The 23,392-nt window shown below is 41.2% G+C and overlaps 1 protein-coding gene across 1 annotated transcript; it reads left to right on the top strand.

Moving 5' to 3' along the window:
* Positions 1-9,106: 9,106 nt before the first annotated feature.
* LOC306775964 (kynurenine--oxoglutarate transaminase 3-like) lies at positions 9,107-16,621 on the top strand. Its single transcript, XM_079266552.1, has 14 exons — positions 9,107-9,204; positions 9,785-9,878; positions 10,188-10,249; positions 10,775-10,919; positions 11,708-11,857; positions 11,974-12,060; positions 12,198-12,320; positions 12,404-12,524; positions 13,207-13,283; positions 13,371-13,460; positions 13,563-13,749; positions 14,499-14,572; positions 14,688-14,774; positions 14,891-16,621. The coding sequence occupies exons 1-14, from the start codon at positions 9,146-9,148 to the stop codon at positions 14,945-14,947; spliced, it is 1,413 nt and encodes a 470-aa protein (XP_079122678.1). The 5' UTR covers positions 9,107-9,145; the 3' UTR covers positions 14,948-16,621.
* Positions 16,622-23,392: the final 6,771 nt, after the last annotated feature.

Raw genomic sequence — 23,392 nt, 5'->3', positions numbered from 1 at the left:
AAAACCGAAACAACTGTGTCTCCCTAATTTGTCATGAGACTGTTGCCTTGTTTAAGGAATATAATGTAAAGAGACACGACGAGACCAAACGTGCTAATGCTACAACAAGCTATCAGAGAGCGACCGAGCTAGAAAAGGGAAGCAACTCCAAGATAACTTGGCCACACAGCAGCGGCCCCTTTCACATGAAAACATCATCAAAGTAAGCTGCGGAGTGGCCGTGGTAATTGCTAAACATGACAAACCTTTTACGGAATGTGAGGTTATCAAAGACTGTGTTATGAAAATAGCAGAAAACATTTGCCCCGAAAAGAAGACAGTTTGCCTGGCTCGTAACACTGAAGAGCTATCATCAGATACGAAGAGACAACTTGATTTTTTTCGTTAGCCTGTTTCATGTGTGTTGAACTTAAATGTGAGACAACTTTTCATCACCCTCACTAAGTCATATTTAAGATTGTCTTGAGGTGAGAATATTGATCGGTTCCTATGTAATTAGCTTTTAGATGGCTTGTTCTTTGTTATCTGACTTTCAAGATGTGAAAGAAAGGCAGAATAGTTGTTGAGATGTGTTCACACATGAATGCTTACATTTGGTTACATTTCTATTTGCTGTCATTGAAAATAAAATGATAAAATAACAATGTATGTATAGGCTACTTGTATTGTTTAAAATAATGTCAGCAGGGACTGTTGGCCCTTTGGCATTTTCACATTATCAAATCTGGCCCTCTTTGAAAAAAGTTTGGACACCCCTGCTCTAAGTGAATAATTCAAGTGGACATCGTTCAAACTGTTTAAACAACTAAAAAGCCAACAACTAATGCAGTGTCAGAAATGGCCGGTCGTATTTCCGTTTTTCGTTCTGAATTCAAAAACGGAATACCAAGAACCAAAGGACCCAAGGTCCTTGTACGTTTTAGTCATCCGTTTTACCGTTCAGACAGAAATACGGAAATACCATGGTATTCTCGTTTTTGCAAATCACTTTTTTGTTTTTTCCTTTAAAACGAGACGCAGAGCACAGCAGGTCACCCGAATCAAATTTAAAGAAGAAGAAGAAGCAGGTCACCCGAAAGAAGAATATTTCAAAATAAAAGTGAAGGCAATATAATGACCGTATACAAGAAATTAATACATTAATTAATTAATCTGGGCCGATGGGAGTGCGTTAGCATCAGTAGTTGACTATATGCTGTTTAATATTCATTTAACGTTGTCTATGTACACAGCAATAATCAACTCTTAGATTAATCGGTGCATTGATGCAGTGTTTGATGCAATACAGTTCGTGCACTGCTGTCTGTCCACAGGTCTCAGTTTTCGGCAAGTAGGCAATATATAACCATAGGTGTGTTGTATTTGTTCCTTACACTTTAAAACAGTGTTTGATAGTAAAAGTCATTTAGCTGACTGTCAATTGTGTGTTTGCTACTTTAGCTAACGCCACAACAGCTAACGTTAGCTTAGTTGCTACTTTAGCTAAGCAAGAGCTAGCTTAGTTCTGTGGTAACATAATGTGAAGGTGATATGTATGTTAACATTAAGCTAACATGGTATTGCTCTCAAGTCTAATGCCAGGTGAATTCAATTTGAGTAGCTTTTAGACTGTTTTAGTAGCGTGTGAACTTCACAAACATGCAAATGTCAATGGACTATTTAATGAGTTGTAGACTGGCCATGCTGATTGCCAACTGTATATTCCTGACTGGTTGCAAGTGTGTTTTCAAGTCTTTTCAGTGTGGTAGAATTAGACAAAGCTAACTGAAATCACGTTAGTAAATGGTGTTGAAGATGTTCTCAAACAGCAAGGGGTTAATGTTACCGTCGCTCATAACGTAACGCAAGCTGCCGTTCAGTCAATTCAACGACGCTGAGTCATTACAGAGCAACAGCAGCTCACTTTGTGTAAGTCTAGTCTGAGTTCACCAGAAGCAGGCTTCAGTGAAGTGAAAGTCATCACCAGGCAGGGGCGGACTGGCCATCGGGGATACCGGGGGAATCCCCGGTAGGCCGACGGGGTTTGGGCCGGTCTCTGACATCGCCGGCCCCGACTATATTATATGCTTCACAGAACACGTTCAATTGACTCTAATACCGAAAGTCAATAATCAGTGAAAACTGTATCAACAGTATAAACTGACATTATACTCCTCGCGATCTGAGACGCCATAGCACGGCTGGACACTACGGTGCTTTTAAAAACTTTTCTCCATAACCGCGGTCTGCGCTGCGCTCGTTCCGGGCAACGGTCGGGGCGGGGCCGGCGCAGGTGCGAATGGCCGCTGTAGACCGGCGAAATACAGGGGCGGCTCGACTGTCACGGCGTCCATGAATCGAGAAGGACTTCTTACTGGAACTGAAACGATGTACTGGGATTAAATTCTTTGTCAACAAAGAATTTGGTAAGTGACAAACTGTGTTTGTTTTTTTACATCTGCAGTAACGTTTTTATGAAAAATATTTGATGGCTCGTGCTCTTGTGTGGTGGAATGCGTGGATCCGCTGCAGGTCTGCTGGATTGATGTGCTTTGTTGTCATATGAATATATGTGACTGGTTCTTATGACTTTGTGGCTGTCCTTGTGTTAATTACGTTGATTTGACCATGCGTTGTCCGTTATTGACGTAGCGTCCCGTCACGGATTCATGTATCTGCAGCTTGCGTCACTCGCTCAGAGACAAGCCGTTTTGAGTGCGAGCTAGCAGCATGGCACCGGTACCAAAACGTAAATCCTTTAAAGGTGGAGCTGAAAAGCTCAGGGAGAAAAAGAAGAGATATCTGGAGGAAGGTGCATCAAAATATTTAAAAATCTCTGACTTATTTGGGAAACCACCGACTGGTGACAGTGTTATGATGGTAAGTTGTGGCATTGACTTGGCCAATGTTAGCTTGCTTTTCACAGATGAGGTAGTGTTCGGCTACAAGCTAGCCTAGCTAACGTTAGCTAGATAAATGATAAATGTCCAAAATTGAGACCGTTATGATCTGGTCAAATAAGCAAGCTGGCGCTGTTCGCATCATCGAGATTATTTAATTTAACATGTTAGCCGTAGTTACTTGCTTACAATCGATGAGCAAGCTATCCATGGTGGTAGTTGTAAAGAGGGCAATCTTATCATTTCTAATAATTTATGTCAAATAATGTTTAAGTTAACCAGCTCTCAACAGCACCTGGAGGCTTTTATGTTGATGGATACTCAGACAGATGTTTTGCAGATGCTGGACAGTGAGAAAATCATAGACGGTGTTGCAGAAAAGAGTGAGCTGCTGCAAAAACTACTCGTGTAGTGAGGTAATAATAACACATGAGTATACTGATATTGTTTTTTATTACTATGTGACTATAATGCACCTGGGCTGGCAGAGTTAGTTTAGGTTCTGTTACTTAACTTATTGTTTTGTTATGCACCTTCAACACCCCTACACACACACACACACACACACAATCACACACCCAGCATGCAACACTACTGATACCACTGATGTTCACACCCCATCGTATGTTCTGTTCATTTCAATATAGTTCAAACTAATTCTACCCTCTGATTCCAGTTTCTTTATTGTGTGGTCTTTCTCTGCTGACATTCATTCCTTAAGGCTCTGTAGTTATACGTATAACCATCTGATACTAGCCCAAAGTTCAGCATATTCATCGAGCAAACTACTACCGTGGAGTATTATTATAAAAAAAAACATATATGATGTAATTTCTTTGTAATCATCGAAAATAATGTTAAGTGTATGGGTATTTTTCCAAGTAGGCCACTGACATCGATACGTGCGATGCATTGAGTGGGCCGGTCTGACAGTAAACTCCCGGGCCACTTTTTTCCCCCAGTCCGCCCCTGTCACCAGGTTGTGCTTTATGAGAATAACTATCAGTAAAGGTAGTAGGGTCATGTAAGCAGAACTAAGACAATTCATTATTCCATGAAGAGAATGTAGAATGAAGTCAGTGTATATTTTAAGGTCACTATAGGTCCTATATATATTCTAGACATTTTTTGTAATTATTGATGTTTTGAGTGATATTTCAACAACTGTAATCCTTTTATACAGGCGACAAGTGCTTTCAGCCCTTAAAGGGCGGCCATCCTCCAGGCATCCAACCTGAGGAAGATGATGGGCATCTCATTCTGAAGTCTATGGTAAGTCAATGTAACCAGCCACATGTACTGTTTTGTATTACAGAAAATGTTTTAAGATCCTAATATCACTAATAGTTATAACAAGTCATTGCGACAGCACAAAAAACTCAGTTCACGCCTGTTGAATAGAAAATGTCTGTGATTTTGAGAAACTAAAACAATGCTGAACGTTTTTGCTTTAACTTGTCACTGTGAAGTAAATGTTGATTGCACAGTGTAAGGGCTATAGAAAAATGACACCACGTTCCTTTTGTCTTCCCCACCATCGTCTGCTGTTCAAGTTAAAATGTGTCAGAAATGAAGTGATGGGATTTACTAGGTTACATGTGTCACACATCAGTCAAGTGAATTAGTAGAGTGGGAACCTCCACACCACTGGTGGTACCGCTCCATAGAGGGATGTACAGACTACTAGCACTGTTTTAAATAATGAAGCACATTGTATTCATATGTGAATAACGTCTATTAATTCCTAATAGGTAGGGAGAGATCTTCCAGCTGTACATCAATGTGTTCCATTGATTCTCTCATATACAGCACGCCTTGGCTGGCAGCACAGTGACGGTTTCAAAGAGGGCCTTCCTGCGGCTTCATTGGTCATGAACCCTTTTTTGCCAGGAGCTGGCTGCTCTGGTGTTCACAAAGGAGGTCCTTGCACTGTCCACCCTGACTGGGAAGTCTGGGAAAGAGGGAACACCTAAAAGACAACTGGACGTTGCCAAAGTGCAGGCCACAACAGGTAGGTCATCGTCTTGAGTCGTATGTAGACAATTTAAAGCTTCTGTGATTTATAAAGCAGCAGGATCACATGTTCGTGGGAAACACACCACCCGTGATGAAATATATGTTCGACCTGCACTGGTAGGAATATTGGCATATCATATTGATATCGTTCCTCAATGTTAATCCTGACATCATTTCCATGTACCATGTAAACTTCAAGCAGAATTTTTTTGCTCTCTGTTAAGTATATTTTTGTTGTATTTCTCGAAAATGCACGATATTACATTTATTTGAAAGTGTGTTTAAAGATTTAATTTGCAAATTGTTAGACATACAAAGTTAGTATATTTTATATATTTGCAAATAGTACAATTATTGGCAATGTATTTGCAATGTACTATTATTTATATATATATATATATATTTGAAATTCAATAAATGTTTTTGAATTTTATTATTGTTTAATCTTATTGTTCAAAACAAGATCAATTACATCAGGTATTGTTAATATTTGTGGTTACACTCATCACAATGTGTTTTCTGTGCATGCATTACACCAGCAAACTTAGTTTTTACTTTACTACTTTATTGACTTGAAAGCGAAATAAGTACCACATCAAATTCCAAACTTTTTATTTAAACGCGTCATACTGCCTGTATAGAATCACAAGCACCTGCTACCTGGAAGGGGATCTGATAATTTAAACCACTATAAAGGCCAACACAGTGTACTCAGGCAAAATGTGACCTTTGACCTTTGTGATGATAGCGCAAATTAATCCAATTTACAACGAAAGACGAAACTAATATTGTATCTCACTAGAAACATTTCTTTTTCCTACAAAATTACATTCCAATATCATTAAACTGCAATTTCAATTACATTTCGAGGGACATGTTTTTCTCTCGTATCACGTCGCAGTTTTCAACAGCCCTCCTCCCACAGCAGTCTTCTGCAGACCAGTGTTATTGGATGGGAACTTAATTTTACGACAGTGTCATGCTGGTGTGTCCAACATGCTAAATAGCTGGTAGTCTGTTGCATTGGTTCCCAACTCAATTCATTCTGACGGTCTGCATCCGCCTACACCTCCAGAGATCAATCTGAGGAGTCACGAGACCGGTAACATGGCACCAAAGAAGAAAAGAGAACCAATTCATCTGGTTTTTGCTCTTGTCTTTTGAGATTAGAGAAAACATTCTCGAGTCAAACTTTCTGTAACTCAATGGCATTAAAACTGAAGTCATTTTATTTGGACTACAGCATTTAACCCATATATGGGTCTAACCTGGCAGCTTTCAGGTCTGGGGACAGGGACGAGCTCAGGAGAGTCCAGCGCGACCTGAAGTTGATGATCAGAGAGTGCAAGGACTCCTACAGGAGGAGGCTGGAGGCTCCAGCAGAACAACGTGAAGGAGGTGTGGACGGGGATGAAGCAGATTACCGGCTTCAAGGTTGGAGGCAGACAACCAGGGGGCTCCCTGGAGAGGGCCAACGAGCTAAACTCTTTCTTCAATAGATTTAGCTCAGAGCCCTCATCTGTCTCCTCCACACACCACACCTCCCAAACACCACCACCTCCCCCTCTGTCCCCCCTGGTGAGCTGCATGGACTCAGAGCCCTCCATTTCAAAGGGCTCTGCCACCACCGACACTATGACCCCCCTCCCCCCCTCTCTGTGACGACTGGCCAGGTGAGAAGACAGCTGGAGAGACTCCACCACGGCAAGGCTGTGGGACCTGATGGCATCAGCCCCAGGGTCCTGAAGACCTGCACCAGCAGGAGGAAGTCCCGGTGCTGTGGAAGACGTCGTGCCTGGTTCCTGTACCGAAGAAGACGGCACCATCTGTCCTCACATCCCATGTGATGAAGGTGCTGGAGAGGCTGGTCTTGGCCCACCTCCGGCCGCAGGTGAAATCCTCACTGGACCCTCTGCAGTTTGCATTTCAGCCTCATGTGGGGGTGGACGACACCATCATCTACCTGCTGCAATGAGCTCAGTCGCACCTGGATGGATCCGGTGGCTCTGTGAGAATCACTTTCTTTGATTTCTCCAGTGCATTTAACACCATCCAATCAGTGCTGCTGAGTGAGAAGCTGCGGGTGTTCACCTTGTACACCACTGACTTCCAGTACAACTCTGTGTCATGCCATCTGCAGAAGTTCTCTGATGACTCTGCAGTGGTCGGGTGTATAAGGGATGGACGGGAGGAGGAGTACAGGGCAGTAGTGGAGGACTTTGTGGAGTGGGCCGGTATAAATCACCTGCTTCTGAACGTGGCCAAGACCAGAGAGATGGTGGTCGACTTCAGGAGGAAGACGACGACTCCACAACCGCTGAGAGTTCTGGGAGAGGATGTGGACATGGTGGAGGAGTACAAGTACCTGGTGTCTCCATCGACAGCAGACTGAACTGGAAGAACAACATCAACGCTGTGTACAAGAAGGGGATGAGTCGACTCTTTTTCTTGAGGAAACTTCGATCCTTCAATGTGTGCAGCAAGATGTTGGAGATATTCTACAGTATGTTGTAGTCAGTGCACTGTACTCCTGTAGTCTGCTGGGGGAGCAGCATTGGAGCCGGAGACGCCAACAGACTGAACAAACTGGTTAAGAAGGCCGGCTCCATCATTGGCTGCAAACAAGACAATCTGGAAGAGGTGGTGGAGAGGAGGACACTGAAGAAACTATCATCCATACTGGATAACCCGGACCACCCTCTCCACCACCTCCTGCAGGGACAGACTGATGCAGCTCCGCTGTCACAAGGACAGATACAGGAGAACATTCCTGCCTTCTGTCATTAGACTTTGTAATAAATCACCTCTGGCCAGATCATCCTCCACATAACTACACACTGATACACTTTTGTTTGCTGGGGTTGACTTTTGCACTACTGTTCTTCACCTAGCTAGTTCATTTAACACTATTCTATTTCATTGTATATACTGTGCATTTTAGTTGTTTTATCTTATATATTCTATATTCTGATATTTAATTTGTCATACTCTGTTATTCTATTGTATATATTGAGCATTTTTTTTAAACTTAACATTTTGGTTACTCTGTTACTTTGCTTCTTGGTGTGTCTTGCTGGTGTAACATACACATTTCCCCCTGGGGATGAATAAAGTACATATCTATCTATCTATCTATCTATCTATCTATCTATCTATCTATCTATCTATCTATCTATCTATCTATCTATCTATCTATCTATCTATCTATCTATCTATCTATCTATCTATCTATCTATCTATCTATATCGTCTCATCTCGGCCCTTTGATCTCTTCTGTTTAACCATTCAAATCAGGACTTAAGTGTGACAATTAAATCAATGAGGTAGGTAAATTAGGCTCAATGTTCAATAACAATAAACCAAATATCTTTATTTTTTCAATTGTCAATATTTATTGCCTCATGATCATGAACTCATGCTCGCTCTTCCTTGTATGTTGAGTTCTTAAATTACACAAATATAACATGATGTATACAACTAATGCAAATTAACCATAAACATCAAATATCAGATGAAATAATCAGCATTACCGGTAAATACATCTGTATCAATAACCTAGAGGCATAGGTAAATATGACTAAATCTTTGGTTTATATACACTTATACTGTCATCTACTGGTAAAAATGGTAAACACTTTGACTTTGCATCTACTTCACGTTCACTAAATCAACAGCACAATACGGTGGAAAAATAAATATCAGTGCCTACAACTCTGAACACGAAAATGACTTTGATTAAACTATATCACGAACTGTATTGCATCAAACAATGCACCGATTAATCGAAAAGTTGATTATTGCTGTGTACATAGATAAATGAATATTAAACAGCATATAGTCAACTACTGATGCTAACGCACTCCCATCGGCCCAGATTAATTAATTAATGTATTCATTTCTTGCATACGGTCATTATATTGTCTTCACTTTTATTTTGAAATATTCTTCTTTCGGGTTACCTGCTGTGCTCTGCGTCTCGTTTTAAAGGAAAAAACAAAAAAGGGATTTGCAAAAACGAAAAACGAGAATACCATGGTATTTCCGTATTTCCGACTGAACGGTAAAACGGATGACTAAAACGTACACGGACCTTGGGGAACTTTGGTTCTTGGTTTTTCCGTTTTTGAATTCAGAACGAAAAACGGAAATACGACCGCACATTTCCGTTTTCCCGTTCTTGGTTTGAAACGAAAAACGAGAATACCATGGTATTTCCGTATTTTGTTTTTTCCGAATTAACGGTAAAACAAATGCCCAACACGTACACGGACCCTGGACCTCTGATTCGGGCAATTCAGTGTAACGACACGTAAGTTGTGGTTGCTGAGCTGGTGGTGTCTTAACTTATATCAGTCACGCTACATGGCACGTTTATCTTAAAGAAGGACTGGCGGTAATTGCTGTCACCACCTCCTTTTAATATCATCTGATGTCACCACCTCCTTTTAATATCATCTGAAAGCTAACGGAACAGCAAGCTCGCTTGGCAGCCATAACTAAATGTTGCCACTGTTGCTAGCTAGCAAGTGCGAGCTAACACCTCTGACAGGCGGCGTTACGCTATTCGGCTGTAGCTAACGATAGCACATGGTTGACTAATCATACGAACAACATGCACGTGTCCTGCCTTTTCATCTATCAGAAACACGAGCTACTAAAGTTAATTACCATGGGCTGAAACTGTTTCAGTTGACTGTTGGATTTATGTGTCGTACAATGGCCCCATCTACTGTTGTAGTTTTGTAAAGTTAAATCAAATTCAAATAGTGAGAAAAGGCTGCTGTTCTATGATTTGTGACCAAATCATGTACATGTACGCAGAACTTCTAATAGGGGCACGATGAGAACAGATAATTCTCATTGTACTTTTCATCTCTCTTTTTGTGCAGCATGAACATTGCACGGCAAGTCCTGAATCACTCCAAGCTTATTGCACATCACCCGGCTAACGTGAACTGCAGGAGAAGGTTCTGCACTTCACAGGTAAGCCCACTCTAAAGCTCTTTGAATGTAGCTGTGTTGTGCAGTTGGGGATAAACTAATTGGCAGGACTTCTCGTACAACTAGACACTGTTAAAAGAAAGCTTATGCACCAACATGGTCTCAACAGACACTGATCAAAGTCCTAGTATGTTAGCGTTTGCCATCAGAGTGAGTGGTTGATGATTATTTTACTTCCATCGCACAGCTCGTTGGACAGGGAAGTCCGTAGTTGGGATTGCAAAATGTGAAGGAAGACTGAAGATGTTCATGTAAGGCGCATCTCTAATGCGTCTCCGTTTTGCGTTGCAGCACATGATGACGTCACGACACACACACTCCAAAAGAATTGAGGGACTGGACAAGAATGTCTGGTGAGTTTAAAACATTCCTCTCTTTGTACGGCACAACCTCTGATCAGGTTTCCGTTTCACACTGTACCGTTATGACATGAAAGCCAGCCAGGTTACTGATGTTAGACAAGAGCAAAGTAAGTCTGGCATGTAGTGTGTGAAGTACTGTAGCTCTGTTTTCTTCATGCTATGTGATTTGATTTTGATACATCTCATTTTAACGAATATAAATGAAATGTGAGTGTTTTTTACTGAAGGATTGATGTATTTGTATTGTGTCTTTTTCTATGTTCGATTAATGTACATCAACATGCGAGGAAAACACACATATTGTCGGCTGTGCTTGGAACAGAAAAAAATAGCTGTCAGTCAATGTTGATATCAAATCATAACAATGGGTTTGGGTGAAAAACTGCAGTTTAAAATATATTTTCGTCTGTTTTTCTTAGAAATGTATTCTTTGGTCAAAAGCCTTTTTTTTAAATATATATATATATATATATATCTAGTGCTGTCAAGTAATTGCTTGTTTAATTTTCAATGTAGGGTGGCATTTACTTCGTTGGCAGCTGACCCATCTGTTGTTAACCTGGGCCAAGGCTTTCCAGACATCCCTCCGCCTTCATATGTCAAGGAGGCTCTAGCGCAGGCTGCATCAGTGGACCGGATGAACCAGTACACCAGGGGCTTTGTAAGACCGATGAACTCACTGTTATCACCCACTCATGGTCTGCTACTGCTAAAAGCAAGTCGTTTTTGGAATCTAGTTATTTAAAATGACAGTCCACCCCAAAGTCAAAAATCCATATTTTCCCCCCATTTTCAAGTGCTATTTATCAATCTTGATTGTTTAGTTTGAGTGGAAGCGTGTTGGAGATATCAGCTGCAGAGATGTCTGCCTGCCCTCTAGTATAATGGGAGTTTGGGGCACTTGTGGTGCTCAGAGCGGCAAAAATACAAAACAAATCCAGAAATCATGACCCAGACACTCAAGATAATCTACGTAAAACTGTCCACAACAACTAGACGACTTACACCAACACAATTTAGATTGATAAAAATGATGAAATGTACTTCAGATTTTGGTGTCAACTCGCTCATTAACATTTCTTATGATTCCATTTTAAAAGGATAAGTGTAGCCGAGGGACTTGAATTTAAATTAGGTCGCGACAATTAATGAGAACGAATCAGTCGTCAGCGTTAAGCAGTGTTTAGTCAAAGCAAATTTGAAAAGAGAAGTTTATTATTTCGACTGATTTTGCAGTGCAATAGGAACCTTTGGTTATTGTCAGCTTGTATTAGAACCAATGATACCTGACATGTATTTTACTCAACTACCAGCGAAAACTCCATCACATATTAAAGGCTGCAGTTTGTAAATGTTGAGATTGGAGCAATCTCGTCAAATAAAAATTGACATTATGGTACATTTACTCTATCTTGTTTTTATGACTTTTGTCTTCTGTTGATCTGTAAGGGCCATCCATCTTTGGTGAAGGCCCTTTCTCAGGTTTATGGAAAGGTCTACGAACGCCAGATTGACCCCCTGAAAGAAATCCTGGTCACAGTAGGAGGCTATGGTTCCCTGTTCAGCACCATGCAAGGACTGGTGGATGAGGGAGATGAGGTACGGACGCCTCTCTCTCTCTCTCTCTGGGTCATACAGAGTTGTTTGTATTCATTGCTTTATATACATTCATAAACATGCTCCCAGTATTTGTTGTGTAACGTCTCTCTCTCCAGGTCATCATAATAGAACCGTTCTTCGACTGCTATTTACCGATGGTGCGAATGGCGGGGGCCAAGCCTGTGCTGATACCGTTACGTCTCGTAAGTTCAACCTGCAGCTGCTGATGTTTGGCATTCATGTACCACAAGTCCAGTTTCTACACAGTTTCTACTCAACCTGCGGCACGCCTTGAGTAGGTTTCGTAGATTTGAGGGAAATGTCTTCTGCAATATTTCAGAAGTCTGGAAAGAAGACGATCACAAGTGCCGACTGGTTTCTTGACCCGGATGAGCTTTCCAGTAAATTCAACTCTAAGACAAAGGCCATTATCATCAACACCCCCAACAATCCTATCGGGAAGGTAAGGATTCGTCACGGTCGTCCCTCGTTAGGTCTGACAGATGCAAACGCCTGCTGACAGGAAGTCCTGTCCTCTTCCTGCAGGTTTTCACCAGAGATGAGCTGCAGATGATCGCTGACCTCTGTATTAAACATGACACTCTGTGCTTCAGTGATGAGGTTTATGAGTGGCTCATCTACAGGGGACACCAGCATATCAAAATAGGTACGCTCAACATACCCGTCTGACGCCGATCGCCCCCGTCCATCTTATGTACAACAGAAGCTCCTCCCTTCTAAATGCACAGCTGCAGAGAGTGAAACGTCTAAAACACGCTGCGAGCTTGATTTTGGGGTCCAATCGCAGCAGAAAGTCACTCAGCAAAATAGATTCACGTGTCCTCGTGAAATAGTCGTTGCTGGAAACTCGGCGAGGAAGTACAGCAACCACTTGCAGGGCTAGTTGGCGAGTTACTGTTACTGGCAAGTTTAACTGGTCACATGCTAGCTAGCAGTTAGCATGCTAGCCCTAGCCGGTTGTAATATCCTGCCAAGGCATTGGGCGGCTTGTTAACAGCAAACCAGTAAGCTCGGTCCCTAACTAGACGAGTTAATCCAGTGCTGTCTGACAGTATTCATGGACTCAACATGCATTGACTTTGCTTCTGCGTTTCCATTGCACACAATCGATTAAATCCTGAAATGTCCCCGTTATAAATACTGGTTTGATTGCGGCCTTACTTTGCCTCCTCCTACCACGAAGAGCATCTAAAGTACTTTCTTTGTACACACCTGCACAGTTCGACAGAAAACATTGTTGTTGTCAAATTATGTTCCTGATGTTGACAATTTAAAAAGTGCGGTTACTCAGTTTCATGAAGGTTTGATGTAGTTTTCTTTCTCTTAAGCCACTCTGCCTGGAATGTGGGACAGAACGATCACCATCAGCAGTGCAGGGAAAACCTTTAGTGTAACCGGATGGAAGGTAAGACATCTGTTGACTCGTAACACGGTTTCTAAAATTCAACAGTCAGTTCTTGCACATCATGGAGCTGAACTTCTTGTCTCCTAGCTTGGTTGGTCTATAGGACCAGAGCACTTGATACGGCATCTTCAGACGGTCATGCAGAATACTCTGTACACCTGCCCGACACCTTTACAGGCAAGTTTGCGAAGCTCTTCCTCGAAATCCAAAGGATCATTTGATCCGATTTTTTTTTTTTTTTTAAGTCAGAAATCTCCAGCTGTCTGTTGGTCTTTGTAGGAGGCTGTGGCACAAGGCTTGATGCGAAACTTTAATCTGATGGGTCAGCCGGAGTGCTACTTCTTGTCACTGGCAGAAGAACTGGAGGGCAAGAGGGACCGCATGGCTGCCATCCTGCAAGAGACCGGTATGACTCCTGTGGTCCCGGAGGGAGGCTACTTCATGGTGGTGGACGTCACGTCTCTCAGTGAGTACCTGAACATTCAAACCGACGTCACTAGCACGTCTGCACCACTGCTGCTTAACGTGTCTGGACATGTCCAGCTTGGCAGCTCATTTTCACCGCAATTTAGTTGCGTTCACATGTTTTTTTGTTTTTGTGTTGACGTTCAAGTTCCACACAGAGAAGAACTGAACAGGTGACACAAGAATCTCAGTGCAATGGAAGCCTGAGCTCGCAGAGGGAAGAGTTAATCTCTCAAAGCTGTCATTACCAGATTGGTAAAGCATAGTCGATCACTTCATGCAGAAGCAGTCCTCTGCAGTTAAAATACTGTTATATTTGCACCTGAATGCCTGTTTGCATCATATTTAAAGCATGTGCATTTTCAATATGTGCTTTCACAAATGGCTGACAATAATTGCAAAGAAATATAGTTTAAAGTCATTTTAGATCATAACTCAATGATTCAACTTCATAAAACATGAAAAACTTAAATAATGTTGCCAGACGAAACTACTACTGGCGCTCACAAATATAGAGAAAATAAATGAAATAGCTTTGATTAACAACATTTGTTTCAAGTAGATTACTACGGGGTAATAATCGTGCTTTGATGAGCTCTTACCATTCATGTAAATTACTACCAGCAATGTTTTTCACATTGCATTATGCTAATGAAAGAGAGCTGATGGAAACTTCATTAAATGCTGTTTTTGTATGGACGAGCAGTGAGATACACTGCTGGGTATTCATCTGTGCTCTGCTTCCTGTAGACCAGGACCTGTCACACATGGTCGAGGACGAAGCCTACGACTACAAGTTTGTGAAGTGGATGATTAAAGAAAAGGTAAATGAATTGAGTTCATTCATTTAGCTCCCTACAACGTACAATACTTCTTAAGTCGCTCTTGCATTGCAGCCATTTAAAAAAAATGAATTGTTAAAAATAATCATTTCTATAGAAACTGGCGGCCATTCCAGTCACAGCGTTTGTTGGAGAGGAGTCCAAGAAGCAGTTTGAGAAGTACATCCGCCTGTGCTTCATTAAGGTGAATACTAAACTGCCTGTTACCAAAGTTATTATGTTCGGATTAACGTTGGACGTGGTGCACTTGTTTTCTCTGAAAAACACTATTTTCATAACCTTCCGTCTTTCTCTCAACAGCAAGACAGTACCCTCGATGCAGCGGAGGCCATCTTGAAGAACTGGAGGAAGACTTAGTGGGATGCAGTGTCTGAGGTCTTCAGGGAGGAGGAGCATCTCTGGTGGAACTGAAGGGATGGGATGTTACTGTAATATTGCACACTAGAAGTTGGTAAAATACCAATAGTGAAACCGTTAATAGCAAAAAGACGGTCCATAATTTAAATGATCCTACAATCCTTGAATGTTTGCGTAGGAGTTTAATATCAGACACACGTATGTAAGCTAAGGACGGCTTCGACTGAATCTTTTTCCCCGTCTTTATTTTCCAGTACCAGGTCCTCGGTTAGCCAGGGTTGTGAAAGCTGGTTGTGGCGAGGCGTTTATCAACAGAAAGGTTTTCTAATGTTATGGTGTGTTGTAGTGCTGGCCGGTATTAGGGGTGGGAATCGCCAGAGATCTCGCGATACGATATTATCGTGATACTTGGGTCACGCTACGATAGTATCGTGATAGTTCGATATTATCACGATACTTTCACGATACTGCGATATTCTGAGTATTGTGATAACATATATTGCGATTTATTACTTTTTTTCAACTTCAAATTATGTCCCCAAAGGAAAACTGTGTCAACAACATGTTTTATCTGAGTTCTTTCTCTGATGTCTCCATCTTTGTTTCGACCAACTTCCTACCAATCACGCACGCAGACCTCTGCTGACCTCACCAGAAAACAACTCAGCGCCATCTAGTGGACTGAAAAAGAAATTAATTTGATTTTTTTTTAAATTATTTATAATAAAAAAAATAGTTTATATAATAAAGTATCGATACTTGGCATCCGTGTATCGATATATCGCCACGCAAAATATCGCGATACTATGCTGTATCGATTTTAATCCCAACATTATAGGAACAGAGGAGCACACCCTCGAGTAAGCAAAGCCTTTATACATGATGACATTAACATGTTTGTATATTCTATGTACTCCTGACAGCAGAGTAAGCCACTAGAAACCTAGATAAAAACACAGTCAAGGAAAAAAAACAATACCGTGAAACCACCAGAAGCTTAAAAAATACCGTGATACAAATGTGTGGTCCTACCACCCAGCACTAGTGTTGAGCCTCTTTGATGTCAATCCTTGATTGCAAAATACAAAGCCGGATGGACCTGCTGCTTGACATGTTTGGCTTCCGTTTGTCTTCAGAAAACCTCCGTTGTAGAAGAAATCACAAATGATGCCGACGTTTGTTACGTCAAAGTATTTTTTATTCAAATCAATGCACTTAAAATGTATCGACTCAACTTGTTTTCCAAACAATGATTGTGTGTTTGTATTGTTACATTGATGCCAAAATACAGAAATTGGATACAAACTTTAGCTCTAAGTTTTCCAGGAGCTGGTCTTGGAGACTCACCCACACACGTGTTAGACGCTCAGGGAGCTATTAGAGTCACAGTGGGCGTGATATGAACACCTGGTCCTCTCTCCATCCAAGAGTTCATTGGTTTAGATGTTGGATCAGAAATTTAAATTTGTGTGTAATTGGAGCCCTATTGATTTTATTAGTCTGAATAAAATGAGTCCGATTGAAGATGTTTTTTTTTCTTTTATTTAATAAAATAAAATAATTTGATTCATTTATCAAAATATCTGAACTGAAATGAACATTTATTCAACAGTTATCTTCATTGTCTCAGTTTGCTTTAGTAGATCTGTGCAGTGCACTTAATTCAGATCAAATATGGAGCAACTAAATGATGTGAAGAAAAATAACAAGAACCCTGTTTACACGTGCAGGGTATTCATCTCCGCTCTGAAGGTAGCATTACAAAGTTCATCTGCACTACAAATATACAATGTTAGTTTCGTGGCCTTTGCTGGTGTTGGCTAACAGCCACAATGCCTGCAGATGTGTGCAGTAGGGATGGGTATTGCAAGCATTTGACTACTCTTATCAATACTCCTATTCCGTTTGGTCCTTTATACTCTTATCGGTTCTTTTTCATTACTAAAACCTTGCTTTTTTATATATATATATATATATTTATATATAAAATTTAAAAAATAATTATTTCACAACAGGATGAGTGGTACTCTACCCAAGTGTGCAGACATTTAGGTGTAATCGTCCTCGTGAGCGCACACATGGGCTGATGTCGATTATCTCAAAATGGATCGGGTTGCTTTCTAATCTTACTGACTAAATGGAGAGAATCAGCATGTTAATCAGTACAAGCCTTTCCCCCCCACGGTTTTGTTGACTTCAATCACTTTAATTAATGAATCCTGTCACATGTGACATGCTCTGCGATGCACATGTCTCTCCTTTGTCAGAAGGGTGAATACAGACTTGTGAGACATAAAAGTGACATTAAGGTGTCTGCATTGTGCCTGTAGAGTACTGTAGGACTCTCACTGTGGACTCTACTGTTTCTAAACACGGATAATATGTTCCTGTGGGCTAAATCGGTACAAAAATGTATTTATTCTGTCCTTCATTAAATTGTGGAATAGCAACTAGTAGTATTATATGATATCATTGTAGTGTGGACCAATATATGGTGACTTGATTATTTATTATGTGATCACACCTGGTTGTATTATTTTCTTATTCATAACTACTGTCCACATTGTTTATGCATGAGTGTACGTGTGATTTATGTTGTATGTGTGCATGTGGTGGATTGTGTGATGCAGCGACTTGGAGCCCGAGACAGATTTCCCTGCGGGACAACAAAGTATATCTTATCTGATCTTCTGTTGTGTACATGAATATACTCAGAGTAGTTCAGAAGCTGCTGCTCTACTGTCACATTGTCATGGCTCACTGGGACACGAATGTTGTTATTAAGTATTAAAGTACTTTAGGTCACATTGCCTTTATTTATGTAGCTGCTAATCATTTTTATGCAAATTCTGAGTTATAATTTTGCACTTGTGCTTTTTAAAATATTCCTCCCAGACGTCCATATGTAGTCAATACAGATGTATACACACTCCATTGACAGAGACGTAGCTGCAACCTTGTTGATGAGCACTGTCATTGTTCTTTCACAGCAGGCCATTTGACTTGTCAAAGCCAGAAATACACAAGTGCAATTAATAATAACATTAATGATGGCTCCGCTCTATTTAATTCCCCCAGTAGAGGACCAGCATGCACAGCAGCAGGGGCTCGAAACTGACTCCCCCCCCCAATGGAATGCAGCCATCATTAAAGTCATTAATCACACCTGTGCTTTCCTTGCTTGTCATTATATCTACTTTAACAAAAAAGGGATATCCATGTATGTAACATTAAAAAGTTCTTTGTCATCAGATCCAATCTCTGATGTGTTATTAATCTTTTAAACCACTTGAGGGAGACAAAGTACATCACACTGTAATAGAACTACATGGTGCACATTTAATGTGGTATTTAGTATTTGTTTTCCCATTTTACAACAGTGAAACAAAACCCAATTAGTGTTTCATAGTTATTTATTATTTCTTCCTCTACATTCATATAAATGTCACGTCTTACTCAAACATGGCTGCTGCTTTAGTAGAGTGAACGTATGGAAGCATGGTCAGATTAACAACAAAAACACTCTCAAACATAAATACACCAAAAAACTCCATAGAGATGTTAGTACTTGTCAACTTATACATGGTAATGTGAGCTGCCTTGTAAAAAGGTACAACTTCACTTACAATACTGAATTGATGGGCAGACTGCTGCGAGTGTTGAGCTGTAATCGTTGAGCGTCAGGGCTCCAGTGGGAACAAGATGCTGGGAAGTCTGTGTAACGTCAGCAGAACATGTGCCACGCAATGGGTTATTCCCGCTGCTTATGTATCAATAAAATACCTACTGTACCTACCATACATGTGAGCATATCCAGATCAGGTATGTGTCAACACGCCTAAGCCACACACATTTGGATTGATGGAACATTGTATCGTCACTGTCACAATGTAATGAGCAAAATCTCCAAATCATCCAAAAAATCTAAAGCGACACATGGAAGGTTAACATTCTCAGTCAACATTGTTCTGAAAGGGAAGAAGCACTCAATGTCTCCAGATAAGCGTGACTCATGCCATCTGTTGCTTATATTACAGCATGTCTACCCAGTGCAATGTCTTCAATCCACTCAACTCAAATCAAAGTAAACCTCCTCAAGTTATTAGAAGCAACTTCAGAATGAGTAAATGGCCAAAGTACCACAGAGCAGGGGACCAAATGAAGCTGGTGAAGCCAGCTGCTGTCATTCTGTAATCATGAGGCCGTGGACACACGGAAAGGAAAACAGTGAGGACTCTATTGCAGGAATGTATATGTAAAGGAAACGGATCTTTTGTCCCAGCAGACAGGTGTAATCCGCTTCTGTGGTTATTCATAAACCTGGCCGCCTGTTCCCATGACATCATGAGCCTACATTATATTCAGAGGTTCACACGGTCATGATGTGAGGATGTCGGGGTCGGAGGGGCGAACATCAACGCCCCTCATCACCTGTGGCGGTGAGGCTATATACGATTCAAAAGCATATCACACAATGCGTCCTGTTGCAGCTTAAGTGCAGGCCCACCACTGATGACCGAGTGCTGGAAATAGCTGTTTAGTTCAACATGCAAAGACGTGGTGCTTCAGGCATGGGCCGTCATTTATCCACGTACCATCATGCAACACGGGCCTTCTTCAGTTCTGAATTTATTTGGAATATCTGCCAATTTTAAAGTAAACTATACTTTATTTAACAGACGGCTCATTTTAATGTCACATCTGTATCCATGCAAACCAGCTTTTCATTCATCGTCTTCCCCATTATTACACGATGCTTGTGAAAGTGCTTCTATTCCTAAACTGTGTTTCGTGAGACTTAATCCGTTCATGATTCGTTTTATAATATGGTCTCTTGTTTCGGCCTGAGTCACACACAGTCAGGCTGTTTCCCGCATTTACTCATTTCGCCTTTGCTCAGTTTCAGTTCCACACACCAGTGTCTGGCGTTAGCTCACACACTATGTGCCGTGTCGAGGGAACGTTTCATAGGAATATCCAGCTCCAGAAAATGTGTTTATGCTTCATATAGCTGTCATTTCTTGTGAAAACTGGTGCTGGGAACACAACAACTGCAGTTGGATTATTCTGTGGTGTGCTGCTATCAGACATTTGCAGTGCGCGGTTACCAGATCCCTGTGGATTAGATGTCTGTCTGCATAAAACCATCATCATTTATGTTAATTATGAATATTCTGCCAATAGTCTGCCGTCACGATCCTCTCATGAAGGCAGATTGAGGTTATTGTTTCCCTGAACATGAGACCAGATGTTTGTATTACTGTATGTTACCTCTAGGTGGCCACAGATCCTATTCTGTAGGAGAAGAACATAGCTGAGCATTGTGTCCTCCTTCCTGCTCTCAAACCAAACTTTACCAAAGAGCTCTGATGGAGACGGTGCCGAGGGTGGTCGTGGTATTCTTACATCACCTGTTTGGTCGTAATCATTTCATGAATTTACTCCTTCCAGTTGAGGGATCTACAAGAGAGTAAAGACGGGTTCAAATCGAAGAAGCAGAGGACGAGAAATCCGGACTTCCCGTCTCTGGCGTGGGCAAAGCTGCAACCCAACTAGATCCTATGTATCCCATAATGCAACTGGTCGTTCATTACACCCTCGATACCTCACCCACCTCTTTCAAAACACCACAACTCCAGTTTGCGATGCAGGCTTTCAGTTGAAAGTCGAAGCCTCCGGCCTGAGCTGAGATCTCACGATGACATCATTCGTGTCGTTTTCTCAAACTTTGTAAATCTCCCATCAGAGCCACAGAAGAAAGTCAACCGCTGTTCTCCCAGTCTAGTCGTACTGCGGTGGGACCAGTAAACTGCAATGTATGTGTAGAATTGGGGGGTCGTGTTGTAACAAGAGTAGTTCTTTAGGTCAAGGAAACAAAAACTGTTGTTCAGAGCAGCATTTAGAGACAATTGTTCTGCCATTAAAACCCATAATGTTTATGTCTCAGTAGAATTTTATTTACAGTAGAAAGTCAAATTGGCTGAAGGGATCACACAGATCAAAATCAAGCACTCATCATCATAAACGATAAACAATCACACATTTCTATTAGACTAATTCCGCAGCATTTTCCAACATGTTATCCATTGTGACCGAGACATAAATATCTGTGAGAATTTGCACCCCCCCGAACGATGTCAGCTCCCACACAGGCCATATGGCGGTGTGTGCCCGGCTCCTATTGCCAGCCCTTGCTCTCTGCACACGAGCTAACAGCTTGGCGGACACATAATTCATTTGCTTAGGCGTCTGCCATTTATTTTCCAACCTACATTTTGTTAATTGGACAGAGGAGGTTAAAATCAAATGAGTGTCTCTGGGTATGTTAAGGCTACTAATTGCACTGAATTTACAAGATTGTCGTGCCTAAAGCTGCCACTGAGACCAGGGTGATGTTCGGGAGGTTGTTGGAGAGGAAGGGAGTGAAAACATGTTTGAACTATATAATGTTATCTTGTGCTAAAGTCTGCAGAGGACAGGAGACACTGACGATCACAGACAAAGATATCATCATTTGGAAAAGATGGAAAGGACTGACTTGGATCTTCTTACATGGGTTGTATTCCTTGTAATGTGTCAAATCTGTTGTCCTGTATTGTTTAGCATAATGGCACTTAAGCCCCCCCCCCCCGCCCCCTTATTCTCTGTTGCGTCATCTAACCGTGCTGCTATTTCATTTACCAAGCAATAATTATCTCTTGTGTCCGAAGTTGAATCAGACTTGTAATATGAATTTAATCAAGTTAATTCACTGGTAAATGCAAATGTTATCAGCAGCCGACTATGCAGCATAAATCTAGATGATGCCTGTTTTTTTGGGGGGGGGGGGGGGGTATTTTGTAAACATCAAAAGATGATGATGAAAGTTGTTATCCAAATGATCAGAGAGATAGAAAACGAATATAAACAGAAACCGTTAATTAGAAATCCTGAATATAAAATCGGTCTCTCATTGTGTGACGTTTTTTTTATTTAATACCGTTCCTTCACACTGAATAATTAACAGTGCGCTCAGATAGCAAATAATTAGCTCACAAACATTTAGGAATGTTACATAAAATGGTGTCATACTCAATAGCAGCTGCTTTTTTCTTTTTTTCTTTTTCATGTCATGGAACTCTTTCACGTCTGTGTCAACGTGTCCTTCTGTCGGAGCCATTTTTGGTGTTGAGGAGAGAAATTATGGGTTTGTAAGTGCTGAGGCATGGAGACGGTGCACGAGGGGTTAATGACAATACAAATGATTGCACTCATTCAGCCTTTCAGGGGATGATCCAGCTATAGCCAGTGCCTGCAGCAGCTGTGTGGAAGTGTTCGTATGGTGCCCCCCTCGAGCTGAGTAAAACAGGCCACGTTGTCCACGGCGGCAATCCCTGCTGTTGTTAATCACCTGCCTTCCACCCCCCAATCTCACCCCCCCTTCCTCCGGTTCTTTCTCCCTCTCTTTCCCCTGCACTGATTTGCAGGCGCAGATTAATCAGAGCATGGGGGCCTTGATGAAATTTTGCTGTTATTGTTCCCAATTTTAGCAACATCTTTTATTGTCTTCATCATTCATTTACAGGAGGGAGACAGGGGGGGGACTGTGTCAATTATGCAAATGATGTTGCACACTTTTGCAGATTACTTCACTCGGTTGCCATTGTTTGCGAGAATTGAATTATTAAATATTATTATGCTCAAGTTTCCTTCAATTTTGTGGAGCTTTGTTTCAATTTGATCTGTTCTCCAGCTGCTCGTGCTCCCGAGCCAGAATCAAAGCAGCGGAGCTCACCGAGGCCAACCAAACCCTCCGTTTAATGATTGTGAAGTTCTTACCTCGCTCTCATCTGTGGGCTCAAAACTATGATTGGAAAAAGGCGGACCACATTCAGTTTAATGACCAGGAATTGAATTCAAGTTTATTCAAAATTGACATTCAATTATGGAGCACCTGATGATAATTTAATCTCTTTTCTTTAATTCCCAGGAATTGGCTTTTCAAAGGCTTTGTCTGGCAGCAACACAGGCGGCCTGAATAAAGAATACAGATTGGTATTAGATCCCGGTGATGATAGGGAAATGAAAGCTTTTATAGTTCACACGTTCAGAGGGAAGGCAGTGTTCCCTTATTAGACATTTCAATCCCACTTTCTTGAAGTCATCGCTGCCATCTTTACTCTGACTTGATAAGCTGAAAAGTTAAATATTGCGATACATTTTTAGAAAGCATTCATCAATTTCTGCAAACTATTTGATACTGCTTTACTATTTTAGGTTGTGGAGAATCTGCCAGGCATAGATGGACTGATTATGATTTGATCATGCTGATTGATCCCATGAGTTTAATGGTTTGCCATGTCGTAGCTTTTTTTCAAAATATCAAGGTATGTACCACAGTATTATGTGTGTGGAAAATATTTTTTTTTTGCAAATCGGGATGGGAAATGGGACTTGCAATCAGAA

This window comes from Melanostigma gelatinosum (genome assembly GCF_949748355.1).
Source record: "Melanostigma gelatinosum genome assembly, chromosome: 4".
In the NCBI taxonomy this organism is placed as follows: domain Eukaryota; kingdom Metazoa; phylum Chordata; class Actinopteri; order Perciformes; family Zoarcidae; genus Melanostigma; species Melanostigma gelatinosum.
The sequence above is the reverse complement of the archived record's forward strand: the minus strand, read 5'-3'. Positions and strand labels throughout refer to the sequence as shown.